This window comes from Coturnix japonica, chromosome 2, assembly GCF_001577835.2.
Source record: "Coturnix japonica isolate 7356 chromosome 2, Coturnix japonica 2.1, whole genome shotgun sequence".
NCBI classification, from domain to species: domain Eukaryota; kingdom Metazoa; phylum Chordata; class Aves; order Galliformes; family Phasianidae; genus Coturnix; species Coturnix japonica.
In genome coordinates, this window is record NC_029517.1 from 109519758 (window position 1) to 109535903 (window position 16146).

General features: G+C 43.0%; 2 protein-coding genes across 14 annotated transcripts in view; both read right to left on the reverse strand.

Annotated features, from left to right (window-relative positions):
• Window positions 1-1710, reverse strand: part of MRPS28 (mitochondrial ribosomal protein S28) — a 48625-nt gene extending 46915 nt beyond the window's left edge. The window contains exon 1 of the mRNA XM_015855839.1: window positions 1447-1710. Within this exon, the coding sequence (XP_015711325.1) occupies window positions 1447-1695 (249 nt within the window). The 5' untranslated portion in view covers window positions 1696-1710. The remainder of the gene's footprint in view (window positions 1-1446) is intronic.
• Window positions 1711-1800: 90 nt separating this feature from the next.
• The window catches only part of TPD52 (tumor protein D52), a 36755-nt gene continuing 22409 nt past the window's right edge, over window positions 1801-16146 (reverse strand). For 4 of the 13 annotated variants that reach the window (XM_015855834.2, XM_015855837.2, XM_032442779.1 and 1 more), the window contains exons 2-8: window positions 11454-11569; window positions 10249-10397; window positions 9367-9468; window positions 8359-8385; window positions 5120-5161; window positions 4087-4135; window positions 1801-3193 (exon numbers count right to left, since the gene is read on the reverse strand). In XM_015855834.2, the coding sequence (XP_015711320.1) occupies window positions 3077-3193; window positions 4087-4135; window positions 5120-5161; window positions 8359-8385; window positions 9367-9468; window positions 10249-10397; window positions 11454-11569 (602 nt within the window). In that variant the 3' untranslated portion in view covers window positions 1801-3076. Of the gene's footprint in view, window positions 3194-4086; window positions 4136-5119; window positions 5162-8358; window positions 8386-9366; window positions 9469-10248; window positions 10398-11453; window positions 11585-14978; window positions 15450-16146 lie in introns of those variants that run through there. The other 9 variants (XM_015855826.2, XM_015855825.1, XM_015855832.2 and 6 more) reach the window with 9 other exon arrangements.

The window sequence follows — 16146 nt, forward strand, 5'->3', positions numbered from 1 at the left end:
GCAGACAAATTCCAGCAGAAACATATTCATAAAGCGTATTTTTTTTCATTAAAATAAGGTGATGTATTGACAATAGAACCATGGAGTGGTTTGGGTTGGCAGGGATCTTTAATGTAAGGAAAGCACAGAAGAGCACAACACCTCAAAATGTAGAAGTAAATCTCAGAACTGATGACTGAAAAAGGCAAACAGCTCATTTGCCTAAAACAGGATAAAGGAAATTGACTGCTACGCTTCCATTCTTATCTTTATTAAATCTTTATTCATTCAAAAACTCACATATTCAGGCTTTTAATTGTCCTGAGGTATTTCCCATCACAACCTTAAAATTAAACGTATCCCCAAAGAACCACCAAAAAGCAAAACAAACTTTTTCAGCCGTTCCAACCAAAAGAGGAACATCCATACATTTCCCCCAGCACAAAGCAGAAATGTGCTTTCAGTTTAGGAAGCAAAATAAACAAATTGCTTCAGCCAAAAAGGCTGGAAGCAAAACTGAAATGAAATGCTTCAGCATCCCTTGTGAGAACCACAGAATCACAGAATGACCCGGGTTGGAAGGGACCTCAAGGATCATGTAGTTCCAACCCCCCTGCCTGGCAGGGCCACCAAACATACACATTTACTAGATCAGGTTGCCCAGGGCCCCGTCCAACCTGGCCTTGAACACCTCCAAGCAGTGACTGAGTGTTCTGGCAAAGCATCATTTACTTTTCACTGAAGATATTAGGATTTTCGGCAACTAATTCACTGTGCAGCTCTAATGATTTGTAAGGTATTCTCTTTAAAACCTTGCCTGCTTGCTTTTATTCAATAGCACAGACTGAGCATCAAGTAGCACAGCTATGAAGGCCCAGAGGTATCTGCATATCCTCCAGGACCAGGTGACTTCTGACTCACACATAAATCTGCCCCTTATTAACGTTATATAAACTACGCTCTGCTGTGTTGGAGTCTGGATTTTATGTTATATAAATGTTAGTCGTGTCTCTGTATCTCTCCTCTTCGCAATGATCATGTACTTTCAACCCCCGTGCTATGTGCAGGGCTGCTAATCAACAGACCAGGCTGCCCAGAGCCACATGCAGCCTGGCCTTCAATGCCTGCAGGGATGGGGCATCCACAACCTCCTTGGGCAACCTGTTCCAGTGCTCACCACTCTCAATACAGAAATACGCATCCCAAGGGCAGCCCCACAGCTCGGCGCAGCGCGGCTCCCCCCTACCGGCCATACAAGCGCCAGTCAGGGCAGCGGCGGGGAGGCTGATGTAGCAGGAGCTGCGCTTCTTAGCGATCAAAAGTCATAACTGATCATGGGAATCTCCACAGAGTGGGACGAGCCGACAGATCGGAGCAAACGGGAACACGAGGCCACCACAGCGGCGATGCGGGGCGGCAGCGCGGCACTGAGGGCAGCACAACCCGCCCTCCTCGCCGCGCCCTCACCTGTCGGGGATCCATGGCCCCGGTGCCTCCAGCGCTGCCCGGCCGCCTCCGCGGCTGCTGCCGGAGCATCGGGGCGGCCGGCGTCTCCTCAGGCGGCATTCCGCTGCACCGCCGCCTCGCTGCCGTCAGCAGCCGCCATTGGGCGCCCGCCAGCGCTGCTGCCCGGCTCCAGCCCGGCGCCGCCATGTTGTCCCGCGTGGTGGGCGGGCACGAACTGTGACCCCTGTGGGCGCATGCGCCGGCCGCCATCTTAGAGGGGAGGGAGAGATGGCACCAGCGGCACCTGGCGGACGTGACTCTTCGAGCGCGGCCGATCGGCCCTGTGACCCACAGCAACACCACACAGACACTACGTTACACACATAATGGTTTTATTGAACTTCGGGCATGTAATTGAGCGTATATACACTGCAACTGACATGCTAATAAAGGCGGGGAACCTTTATTCTATACATCTGCAGCAGGTGAAGGAGCACAGATTTCACACACAGCTGTTTCAAAGCTGGTTTCCAGTTCTAAGAACAGCGATAAACACATTTTTTGCCAGAAATTATGATCTTACCCACATCTTGTGTCAGAAACAGAAAGCAGAATCTGCAGAGAACGATGGCATAAAGCAACAGGCGGGAGAGCAGCCCTCGGACACAGGGCACTGCCTTTAGGTGTTAACAGCATCAGTGCCCTGCTCCTACAGGGCCCTCACAGCTACAAACAGATGTGGCGTTTTATCAATGGCCAGGCTACAAGGAAAACAACATTAGCACTCGAAAGCAAGTTGATGCCTAAGAGAAAACCCACTTTCACGCCCAGACTTATCCTCACATTCCTGTTGGTGTAAATGTGACACTACTGTGTGAATTAAGATGACTCACAGCTGATCAGGAGATCCTAACAGTATATTTTCCCCCCAACATTTCATACAAAATGCAGTGTTGAAAGCATCAGCATCACTGAACTAAACCAGCACTAATAGGCATCTTGCTAACAGAGCCTTCCTAGTTGGGTAACCCACAGACAAGTCCCAAGTTCTAGATGTTATGCATTACCCCCACTCGCATCTCTTGGAAGCTTTTAACTCAATACATTCCCACACGGCTGTAAGCCTGATACAAATAACATGTTTAAAGCCTGCTGAAAGCCTTTCTTGAAGCTGTGAGTGTCCCTCCTAAGTCTGGTGTCCCATGCAGGCAACACGTAACTGAAATAATGAGAAGGGAGTGCAGTAGCAAGGTTCAGTTTGGCAGCAGTGGTAGATTCAAAATGATTAAGTTGAACAGTAGCTACAGATTCAAAAAGAATTATGTATCCACACGTATGTACAGTATAATTAACTTCTCCAAAGAGTTTTTCATCGCTGTATTTCAAAGGTTGCCTTCAAATAAGGGATAAGTCCTTTAAATGCTTGAAAGGCATAAAAATTCCCTTCCCCACGCAAAACCCCAAACAAGCAACGTATTTTAGTTTCAAAAATAATCTGAACCCACAACAAGCTTGGTATCAATTCATCTGTTACAACAGCTACGTGCTAAAGAAAAGCACATCTGGTGGAAAGAGCACAGAGGATGTTACAAGTGTGCTTGGTTCCTGCTTGCAGCATCTGGCAGTGGGTAGCAGGACAGAGGCAGGAATCTCAGTGCGTCTCCTCCTGTGTCTCTTCTGCAATCGTTTCTGTGGCACTGGCATTGGCAGCTGAGTTCAGAACTTCTCCAAAGTCCCCGCTGGCAGGTTTGCTTCCTCCAACTTTAGACTAAACCATAAGAAAGAGCCTCAGTATAAAATTGCAGTTATATGGCACACAGGTTAGCTGCACCTCTGCACAAAGCGGCTTAATAACCCTCTTCAGCTCAACTCTTCCAGGAGCGAGCTACATCTGAAGGTTATTTGGACAAGATCTTAATCATAAGCATAAGGATCTGGAATGGTTTTCAGTTGAGGCTGAGAGCTCATCTCCAGTTCCACAGTGAAACCCAGCAGCTATGATACTTTTACACGGCAACATGTTTACCTTTTTATTTCTCTGTGCAGTATGTACTGTGTACTGTGGTGTGAGCACTAGCAACACTCAGCTTGCTAGACAGCATTAGATCCACATGCTATTTTTTGCATGCTTCTCACCTAACCCAGTGTGCCCAAAAAAGTCAAACCCGAATCTCATTACATGTACTAGCAATTTTTAAAAGCCGAGTTTGCTTTTTGCTTTGTTTGCTTAATTTGGAGAAGCTACTTATAGTTATTTCCGGCATTTAAAGTTTTTCTAAGTCAATTCATTTTTACAAACACTGTCTGCAAAATCCAGGCACGAAGACCTTGCACATTTTATGACATTTGATGTCAGAAACAAGGCAAGCATCCCAAGCTGTGCTATGTATTTTCAATATATAACACTAGGTATGTTATACTAGCTGTCTGTGGAAGTTAGATACAGGTTAAGCCACCTGATTAAGGCATTTTCCACGTTTGTTTTCTTCTCAAGTCATTAGGCAGAGAAACTGTTTCCCCTGTGCTTAGGAAGACATCACCTAAGAACCCCTTGACAATTTACCAATAACTTTAAAATTCAAGCAAAAAAAAAAGTCACCCAGAGCTCACAAAGGTCTTTTCTCCACATTCACAGCTCCACAATCACCAAGTCACACTTACCTTCAAGGTTTCAACTTTTTCCTCAAAGGATTTGAAAGTAGGAGAATTTCTAGGGGACAAAAAGGAACCACAGAATTAAAAACACATCTAGTCAGCGTATAAACATCAGAGAACAAGCAAACAGTGGTTTTTTTCCAATGTCAACATGCATTTTGTTTGGGGCTTTTTCCTTATTTTTAAGGATAGCCCAAAATAGCTTATAACTGGATCTCTACTTATACTACAAAACTAAAATTCAACAGTCAAGCTGCAGCTCATTCACACCTTTTGCAGTTAGCAATTGCCAGTATCAACACTAGCTTCTTTAATGACAAAATGGAAGGGAAAATAGCAGGTTTGTGGCTTATGGGTTAGAACACTTTGCCATCCTGAATAAAACTTGGCTGAGTTGGGTTCTTTGGGGGATTTATTTTGCTTGGGTTTTTTTGCTTGTCATAGGAAAATAACTTTAACAGGTTGTGTGTTTAATTAACAGAACAGTTCACAGTGCTAACGTAAGTTTATGGAGACTCCCCTTTGCCTTTTAATTGCTAGAGACAGCTGTGATTATAAATGCACGAGAAGAGCAGGACAGCTCACAGTGTTCAATATTGAGGTTCAGTGTATTGTTATTACTAGGATCAAAAGAGTGCCTTAATACTCCAATTAGCTGCCACTGCTGCCTTCCAGTTTGTACAATAGCTCGTACAGTTTCCTGCCTCGTGTAGAGTGGCAAATGCTTGCCTTTGCTGGACCAAGACTAAATTTTTTACTTGCTTTCATAGACAGTTGTAACACCAAGCAACTGTCTTTTAAACTTCCAAAATATTACAGGTCTAACAAGAAGATAGAAGTTGTTACAGCTCTCTAAAGAGTAGGAAAGCACACTCAGTCGCATTCCAGGTGTGAAATACCATCACTGTTAAGCAGAAATAAATGTCACCCTACACATCAGTATATGAAATCCATTCATTTTTTATCTGTTAGTTAAATTCCTTTTTGATTCCACACTTGACAACAAATACACCCAACAGCTGGATTACGCATACGTTACCTCATAATAGGCATGCTAATCGAATGTTGTATGGAGCGTATACTAAATTGCCAGCATTAAGAAAAAAAGAAAGCAAGAAGTTAGTTGAAGTGACAGAGGAGAAACTGGCTTAGAAAGATGACTTACCGGACACCACCTTTGGTAAATAGTCATATAAAAACAGTTTAGGTTTGCTTTTTAAAATTGCTTAGCCATGCACACACGAGTACAACAGACCAAAAGCTGCAGCTCCTTCCTTTCCAAATGTATTCAGGTGCCATGCTTGTTAGTAACTACATACTCTTTATTTTCTTCTTTTTAGCTGCAGTCTGTCTACCTGTTAAGTCTTCCAAGCAATGAGACATGCTGCATTCACAGTTGTGATGATATCAAGTATAAAGCAAACACTTAAGAGTTATCGGTCAAGTCCTCCTACTCCAAGGATTAGCCCACTTTGTGTTCCCACTTCGATACAACACGTTTCACACTCATCAATATAAAATCAACTAACAGGAGAGAGCAGATCCACCCATCTATATTCAAAGGTTCTGGGTGGGGACAAGGAGAAAGTCCTAGTTCCAATGCTGATCTGAAACTCATGAAGATTTGTGTAACCTGCCAGTGTTGCCATACTGACAACATGTACCTATTCCTATTAAATGACTGGAGTTACACTAAGGAGCTCCCAGATAACTTCAAAGACCAACAGTTTAATGCGCTGAATGAAACACATGCTAACAAATTGCCTTAAGGTTGGGACCCCTTAAGGCAGATGCACATCTGAAGGATACTGTGGGTGCACAGTACTGGGAATCAGAATCACAGAGGCCAGTTGCTGTCCTGACACATCAGCAAGGTGCAGCCACGTTTTATCCCCTTACCCTACACCCCTTTTCTGCTGTTTTTCACCTTCACTGATGTTGCAGCTTCAGCCAAGTTGTTTTTAGAGCACACGTAGATGACAATCTCCACAAGCACCATCTGCATTCTTTGCTCTTTGACACAGATTACTAGAAATTCTGGTTTTGCTGCTCTTGCCAGGTTTCAGCATAGAACTAGGTTGATATTACCCAAATCTTCATGCAGTCACGCTGAGCCACTTCCACTTAGCCTACAAGAAATGCCTGGCTACTTGCAAAGTTAAAGACTAAAGAGGGTGAAAATTACCTTTGTTTCTCCACACTAACAATCTGCAAACCTGCTTGCACTGAAAAGCAGCAAGCTGTGGTATATTGCGTGTCTTTTAACAGCTGCCTAGAGAACTTTAGTTCAGTCCCACAGAGATCATTTAATGTAAGAACTATTCAGGTCCCCAAAAGTTAACCTGTTATGCAATATACAAAACATCCTGAACATGTGTCAAGTGTCACTGCAGTAAATGGTTCTGGCACAGAATGATTTGGTTTGCAAGAGAACTGGATTAGATAAGTGAAGTTTATCTTTAACATCAAATCACTTATTCAACTAGTGCAAAGAAGTAAGGTAAAATATTGAAAAGCTTGACAAAACAAGTCATTTCTTCTTTTCACAAGTGACAGAGTGCCACAAAGCACTCAGCTAGTCCAAGAAGCTGGGCGGTTTGAAGACCAGAAACCCTTTTTACAACACCCATCATCAAGTCCCTATAGAAACAAAACGGTGTAGTAAGTTGCCCTCTAATTTTCCATATATATTGTATTGCATGGAAAGATTTGTCTTATTTTAGAAATGATTTTTACAGTCCCTGCACTGTTTCACACTTTGAAAATGCACAGGGAGGTATGTCAATGTCCCTCCCTAGAAAACAAAAGCACTGGTTATTTCCTTGCTCAATAGTTAGGCTTCCAATGGATATGCTGATAAGCTACGACATTTAGAAGTCCACGATCATAAACTGTTTCCAGAGCAAGCAAAGGAAATTATTCTAAAACCTGAAAACAGGGTAAAAATAAGTTTTTCTGTTCCATAGTACGGATGTAGCAGAGTCATGATTGCTTGGGAAGTTTGCTCAGACCTTCTATCTTGTTTAAGCACAATTAAGACCTAAAACAGCACTATATTTATTTATTTAAAATCCACCTGCTCCTGAATTTATAATCACACTTTGAATTTCCATTGCTGTGATTTCTCCCAAGAAATGCAAGAGAAGTGGCCCCATCTTGTTTGGGGCCATTTGGCCCCATCGCAGTCCTTCTCAGTGGCACCGTTCCTGATAGTAGCTCCGCTGGCAGTGAGTACTCAAACTTGAGCAGGTGGCTGCATAGTGAGGTATTAAATTCTTCAGGCCAGAAGAGAGCTCTGAGTCTGTGCTTGTCCTCATCAAATGAGCAGACCAATACAAGTACAGGAACACCACAGCCTTAAGAAAGAATGCTGAACCCACAAGTGAGCAGCTAAGCCCTGCAGCTGAGAGACAGACATCTCCTGGTCTCCCTCTGTCTTACTGATGACAAAGATGAGATTTAAGGTGGGCTGCTATTCTTATGCTTGAATAGATTCAACTCCCCAGACACTGCAGACTAGAACTCCTCACTAGTATTGTAGGAGCCAGATACCTACACCTCTTAATACTGTCTGTGGCTATTTAATGAGAGAGTCAAAAAGATGAAGTCAGACCCAGAGGTGCACAAAAGACAGAACACAAGGTAAGAAGTTGCTATACAGTCAGTGAGCTACTGAAAACTTCACACAGAGTATTTGCTTACAGTAAGCAGATAAAACACAGTGCAGGCAGGGTAATTAAAATACCCTGTCTGGAGCTGTTACAGTAATGAGCTCAAAGATAAAGACTGTTTCATCAGACAAACTGTGAACAATGAATTCATGAGCTATTTTAGACTTAGACTCCATTAATTTGAATAAAACCACAATACCAAACAATTCTTGTAATACAAGCCGAAAAGGGAAAATTTCTACTGTCAGAGCACAAACATTGTACAGACAAAGGAGGAATTCTGCACGCCATTGACCTCAAGGACATATTCCATCTCTAAAAGGAATAACAATTCTGGCTCATTTTAACAGATTCCTTTTTCTTTTCTTTTTTAATAAGAAATAGAGACTAATTGATTATTATGTATCATCGCTATTTCATGTTCTAGGACAGTTACGAGGTGAACATGAAAAAATATCTCCCCTGACATCAGATAAATTGCAGTTTTACATTAACACCGGAGAAAAAAAAGAAGTTACCTTTTACAGATAAAACTCATTAAAGCTTTTTATGGAGACAGTCTGACTACATGCTTAGTTTCAGAAAACATTCTTGTGCCCCACCTTACCTAAAGGAATGTGAAAATGCCTGTAGTCTGCACAATGCCAGAGTAAGCATTAAAGAGAGAAAGGAAGTTCTGATAAATCTGAAGCAAAAAATTGAACTGCGTAGCTGCACCTTAAAGTTTCTCACTAAGCTTCAAGAAGCAAGGAGGAGGTTAATGGCAGCACTTTAAATCCAATGGCTGATTTTATTACACTGCTGTCCACCAATGCAGCAATATTCTGTTAGACTGTGATTTTGTTTCTTGCTCAGTAATTGGAAAGTAAGCTTGATCCGCTATTCACAGCAAATTACAAATGGAGGTGAGTAATTACGTGTTCCTGTAGTAGAAATTATATAATCAAAGAATTCTAAGCTAAGCGTATGATTAGTTTGCGTGCAGGAAGAATCCCCATGCAGCTAACAGTACATTTAATGCTAAAAATTACCACCAAACTTACCTAATTTGCATGAAAGGGCTGTGTCGCTTGACACAGTCAAAATATGCTGCTGGATGCCAACGTTTAGGCATTAACAAGTATCAATAGTCTATTAAAAGGTAATAAAATCAGGCCACTGCTGTAAGGTGGAACAGCTAACAAAGAAGTACCTTAAAAGGAATCCACACACACACCCAAGACAACACAAGACAAAAAAAAGCAAAAAAAAGACAGATAAAGACATTTGTTGTTTAAAGGTGGTATTCCACGAGCTGAGAAGTGATGATGTTATGTGCACTGGGCACACAGAAGCAGGCAGGAATGCTGCCATCAGCATCCCCAGCAGAAGAATCAGAGCAGCAGTGTAGGTAACAGCTTTTGTTGATTCTCTCACATATATGAAATACACACCACACAACTATTCCGCATCAGTGAGGACATAAAAGCAGATCTTGCAGCACATCGATCAGCATTCCTAAGACACGATAGATTCGTAAGTTTGTGATAGATGAACTTTCAGAAGTGCTGGGTACGTTAATAGCACAACTCTCATAAAGAAGCACAACTGCTTATTAAAAGCTAAAGAAACATACTTGACGTCTTCAAACTTCTTGGATAGGACTGAACCGACAGAGGAAAACGCAGCAGAAGCCTTCTGACCTGCCTGAGACAGGGTTTCTGATGTTTTCTTGTACCTGCATTCAAAGAAAATTCAGTTTGTTATTTCAATATGACATACAGGAATTTTCAGGGTACGTTAAGTTTGTTTCAAACCCAGAAGTATATTTCCACTTTTAGGTGGAGCAGACAAACCACTTGAGAAGCTATTTTGAGTTCCTGCCATCCCTCCTGGCTATGGCATCTCTGCAACCTCAGATTACAAATGAGGTTCACCAACATACATCTACCACCCCACCCACGTGATTTTCTGCTATTGTAAGGACTTCCAAAAAGGAAAAACCACCACACAAAGAACAACAGACGCTATTTTTGGTGCCAAGTGTCTATAATTTGTACTGAATGATTCTGCAAAACAAAAATACCTTCACCAGAACAGATGTTGTAATGAGATGTACTCTGGACTACAAGGTAAAGGTTTTGTTTCGCTGGAATACTGTGACATTGTACCTTCCTGCATGAGCCATGTTTACAACATTTTCTCAGGTCAGAAAAGAATATTCTGCTGGACTTGGGACACACAGATATCTCAGCAGTCGTACCTCAGTTCTGTTAGTCAAATATATTAGAATTGCCCATATTACAGGCAATAATTTTTCATGAGATGATGCAGCTATTAGGGTTGGCTATGTCCTCCTTGGGAGAAACCTATGATGATTTCTGCAGGTTCAAGTTAGCACAGCTTAGCACTGTTTTATCTACACTCAGCTTGTTTTGCAACAGTCAAGTATTTAGATGTATGAGTTGCATAGTTTTCACCTCAACAGCTGAGACAATCATCAGGAAGCAGTACATACGCTGCAGTTGACGTCACATCTTGCCAGCTTTTGGTGATATTCTGCTTTAGTTCCTGTAATGAGTTAATTCCCAGCTTTCTCTTGATTTCTGCAAGGTGCTTCTCTTTGGCAGCCAGCACTTGTGAGAGTGTCTGGATTTCCTCTTCCACCTAATTGCAGCAGAGATAAGAGAACTGAGTTAATAAGTGATCTACACAGCCATTAAACCATGTATTTATGAAAACATCTATTAGACATTAGTTACGGAAGGGATTATGTGTTTTCAGCATTGCCTCATTGTTTCCGGCTACTAAAATGGAAATCCTGCAGTTTGTTAGTCAGAAAGCAGTCTATTTGCAGCTAGCACTATCAGTTCAATACACACAAGGAAGCAGGTAGCCCTGACAGACTGTATGGTTAGAAATCAGTACCTTTTGACAGCACTGGCCTACGTGGAGCATGCAGATTAGTCAAACCCGGGACAGCTGCCAAGCCTACATGCTCCTTCCACGTCAGAAGGGAAACCAGCTCACAAGCAGCACAAGGAAGCTCAGAGCATCTGCTCCACACAAGTTTGTCTCCTTGCTTGACAAAACTTGGAGAGGGAGTGGGGGTGGAGGGAATTTATTTCACAGCTAACGTCGGTAAGCCAAATGTAAGCTTAAGTTTGCAAGGAGCTACAAAGGGGAAAAAAATAAACAGCCACTCAATGAAGCTGGACTTTGACAATATTTTTAATGTAATTAGCAGGCTTGAATTTGGCTGTCCCTCAACAAGAGCTATTTCTATTGCTTTGAATTTTTCTGCTACTATAAATCTGGACAAAAATAGTTATGCAATTAGCTGTCATCAAAGTGGTACACTGAGCATCCTTCATGAAAATAACAGTTTTAAATCACACCACATCAGTTAAGACAATACTCGGTTTTAGCTTCAAATAATTTTCTTCTTGACAGCCTTATTTACCTGCTCCTCATATAAGGGGAAAAACACTACACAGATTCTATTGCAAATGCTGTATGCTAGATACTCCTAGCTTAATTCCCCATAGGTTTAACTAGACGTTCTCTTTGACATCTTCCTTTTCTCACTGCTCCCCGTGCTGCAATACAGAAGAATCTCGAACTCAGATTCAGAAGGAATACAAAGAGTGTGCATTCACAGGCATCATTACACCAGATTTTCATTCTCATTACCACCTGAAGAACTACCTGTAGGAGATTTACCTTGGCAAGCTCTTTCCTTAGCTCATTCTGTTCTTCTTCAGACAGAGTTTCTGACATGCCGACTGTAGCAGCAGCATCCTCTCCAACCTCAGGTATAGAGTCAGTTCTCAGCAGCCCTAGTGGTGAAGAAACTGTTAAGAGCCTGATCAAAATGTGCTGCCCAGACAGCAGATGGATGTACAGCAGTTGATGTACAGCCCCTTTATGCCACAACTAATGAGAGGACATCAGAGTCACATTCCCCAAGCACTATCATCACAGAATGGTTTGGGTTGGAAGGGACCTTTAAGTCAAGTTCCAACCCCCCGCTATAGGCACGGACACCTCCCCCTAGACCAGGTTGCTCTAAGTCCCATCTAGCCTGGCCTTGAATGCTTCCAGGGAAGGGGAATCCACAGCCTTGCCAGGCAACTTGTTCCAGTGTCTCACCAGTAAAGAATTTCTTCCTGAAGCCTAGACTCAATCTACCCTCTTCCAGTTTAAAGCCATTTCCCCTTGTCTTGTCACTACACACCCTTCTAATAAGTCCCTCCCCCGTCTTCTCACTAAATCATCTGCCATAGACAAAAGCAAGTTCAGCAGCACTTAGAAAAGGGTTACACCACAAGTAGGAACTCATCCATTATATCCTACACAACTTTCTGTCCTTAGTGTGGCTGTCACACAGAGCAGAGCTCAGCGCTGCCCCTCAGCTCCCTGTGAAGAGCTGCAGCCGCCATCAGGCCTCCATGAGCTCCTCTGCTCTGAGCACGCAGCAAACAACAAAAGGTTTCCCATTGCGTAGCTCTGCACTTGATACTTAAACACACAGCTCACCACAACGAGGTGATCTGCACTCATTAGCAAAAGACGGATCTGCAGAGAGATGGCATCCCAGAACTACCACTCAAATCTTAAAATACAACAAATTAACCTAAGGGGAATATTGTGTTTGTAGGGATAGAGAGGTGTGTGTGAGAGCAATACATCAGGCCTGGAGCAGTGAGGCAAGGCTCTCCCCCAGCCAGCCTGGCACTGCAGTGCTACGGGTAACCTGAGAACAATTGCCTTCTCTATCCTTTCATACAGCTCAAAGCATACATTCATTCAGACAAGCTGAGGACAAGTTATTTAACATTCCCCTTACTAATCACCACAGTAATTAACCAGATGCAATTCCGCTCTCATTTCAGCAGCTTTTGATGGCATTACATGACGCTATTTGGCTTGGGAATCCAACAACTCTCATTAACGAGCAATGAGACCATTACTCTGATTTCCTTGTAAGCCTCGGTATCAAATAGATCTATCACAATCAAGTCAGAAAGTCAGAATGTCTAAATCAAAGCAGAGCACTACAATGCTGAACACAAAGGATGACAGCTCTTCTACAAATAAATTATCTGGCTGTGGGACATGAACGTATCTCCTTTTCTTAGCATCAAGCTGTTAAGCACACCATAACTCTTTATCTGATTGCTGTCTATATGCTATTAATTACATATGTTCAACTGAAGGAAGCATTTTAAAATGCATTTTTTCCCCGTGTTGGCCTTTGACTGCCAGCTTACTCAAAGCCTGCGGTCCTTTCAGGGCCTACAGAGCTCGCCCTTTCAAAAGCAAACTGCAGAAGCTTTTCAGGCACTAAAGAGCACATCTATAGACTACGGAGCATTAGCACATCCCGCTGAGAGGTTGTTCAATCTCATTATGAAGAGTCATCTGGATTAGCTCATCAAAAATAGATCGACTGAATTCAGCAGCAGCAAAACGTGCTGGATCATCTCCCACATCAACAGCTTGTTTTGGGAATGCACCCTACCTTTGGAAAACGGGTATATTAATGCAGTTTATGCTGCTTGTTGCAGCACATCACCAAACTTGAGATTCAACACTGAGAAGCAAAACATTAAGAAGCAGGAAGAGCTCTGTATATTCACGGATTCTTTAAGAAGATAGCAAATCACTGCTACTGAGGCTCCTCCACACCTCACCCAGTTCATCTCACCACACCTTCCCCTCCTTGCTCTCTATCCCCCTCCCATTGATCATGTCTATGCAGCCACCTATGCTCTCATTACCAATCACCCCTACACTTGTTCTGTTCCCATTCCTCACTTCGGTACTTGCAGGACGCAGTGCATCTGCACTACTGAAAGGCAGAGCTTTACTTTCATTTTTAGGAGCTGCAAAAACAGCAAACACATTAGACACTCTGCTACAACCAAGTTTAGCTTGATCATTCCTAGTCTCTTAAGCAAAGAGAAAATACTATAGAGATAACCCAATAGTTGGAAATATCCTGTATTGGGAGAACTTACATAGTTTTAAGGTCAGCATTAAGGTGACTGCGTTTCTAAGACTGAAGTTTACTAAAAAGTTTACTAAATCTAGTTAAATTAATCAAATAGAGCCATTGAGAATTTCATTGGTTAAATCTTATACAAATCACAAGCAGTCAGGAAAACAGAATCTAAGCCCACATTATTCTTCCACAGTAGACAAAGCATTCAGCTTGCACTCAGGTTTTGGTCTGGGGTTTGCTCTGTTCATCTTCAGAGCAAGTTTGTCACTTATCCTGACATAAAGTACCACCACTCCTTGGCCTGAATTTGGAGATAAGTGGTAATCACAAGCCATTTAAGGGACCACTGGTCACTTCAGATGAGCAGCAGCCTTTGTCTGGGGAAGGGTTAGTCTTTCCAAAGCATGTGTTCAGGCAGATACAGGCTGTGCTAACATACTCAAGATGAGTGCCTGATTATCACTACACAGCTGGCAAAGGTACTTATAGAGCTCAGAAGAACAAGCTATTGGAACAATCCTGAATTTCTAAGACTTGAATAATGTGATAATACAGAGCATATTTATTTCACAATATATAAGATCGAATTTGAAGTACAACTCATTTGCCTCAGTGAAAATAGCAGTCACACTTTTCTTTTGCCAACCTGGGCTTCTCCCAAAGATCAAAGCGAATGAATAAGAAAACAGCAAAGGTTGGTGCTTACTGCAACGCATCAGCACTAGGCACTGAGGACAGCTGCTGGCCCCTCTACAGGAGGGCTGAGATGCAGAGCTGACTGCTGCTCCTCAGCGCCCTGCAGCTCATCTAGGTCATGCACAAGTTTGGTTTCATTCAAGCAGAGGCTTCTCAGAGGACACACTTTAAAACTTTAAAGAGCAAGACCGCAATGAAGAAAAAAAAAGCTAAGCTTTCTGTATTTGTAATTACCCTAGAGAACCAGGAACTGGAAAAAATAAGATCTAACAGTCAAACTAGTCTGGCCACATCAACCTTGCAGATATTGCCCTTCTGTTCCTAATTTTATTGCTTACTTTGTTCCCCTAGAATTGCCTTTCTACAGAGTTGACAAAAGGAGCTAAAGCTGGTAAATGAGACAAGACCTACACGACATACCAAAGCTAACAGATCGCCACAGTTACCAGCAGGACTTTGACCTTCACTTAATCTTTCAGCCAAATCACCCTTCTACAGATCTCAGCCACCGAGCTTCCCACATCAAGCTGTTAAAAAGAAGTTACCAGACTTAGTCAGCGTAGGTGACCCAGGTGGAGTAAGGTTTATGCCGGGTGACAGGTAAAGGTAGGTTCGGTCCACTCCTGCATTGAAATCAAAGGGCGACTTGTAATCCTCGTATAGATCCATGCCAGGAAGCTCAGAGAGCACCGCCACCATCTGCTTCAGCTGAAGGAGGCATCTTCTCTTTGGGAGGCCACACCAGAGCACGGGGCTTTCTTCACCCCTTGTTTCTTCACCCGGCTCTCACTGCACCTCCTCATCAAATTCAGCCATCACCTCTCATGAATTCAACACAGCCATCCAGCAAGTAATTTCTTAACCGTGTCGTAGCTTCTGCTGTTTACACAGCACAAAACTGAGTTCCTGTCAATTTATAACCAGAACGGGACTCAAACAGACCGTGCCTTTAACAAACACCCACGGTGTGCTGCTGCTCCCAGGCTCCTGGAGAAGCCTTCCTCCTTCCTGCAGGACCGCATCACCAATTTCCAATCATTTACATAAAAAAAGGTCAGCTGACAGCGGCTCCACCAGGATCTCCTTAATCTTCTAGGACACAAAAGGATTACCCGCGGTAATCTATCCTATATACCATCTGTGTAGGACTTTTTCCTCTGATTAATGGAAAATTCTGCCCACGTAGCTCTGCTTCCCCAGCAGTTCCCAGCAATGCAGCAACCAGCGTACAAATCCAGCCCCACTGCCCAGCATCACTCTGCAGGAAGCGAGTCTAGAGGTGACAGCAACTGCATCCAACAGCTGCATGGTTTTGTTTAGGAAGGTGCTGATGCACAGTATGGTATTCACCCAAGAGGCTGAGCATACCCATGTATGGGACGTGTTTGTGTTGTTTTTTTTCTCTCCTTAACATAAATAGAAGCACACTGCCCTGTGCCCTTGGAGCTGCAGTCAGTCGTAGCAGCCAGCTTTATGCCAGGAACCGGTAACACCGGAACACAAGGCCATGATGAAATGTGTTTGTTTTGACACGTATACTGTGAAGAAAGACCAGCTTGCACAAGCCATCTGACTTCATGCCATAAACTTAAAGATCCAGCCCTGGGAAGAAGTTCTTCCTTAGAAGAGGCACTTAACCCACTTTTGCAGCTTTTTGCTACTTTTCCCCCCCTAAGGTCAGCTCCTTCCACTGCAGACACAGCTTCACTAACA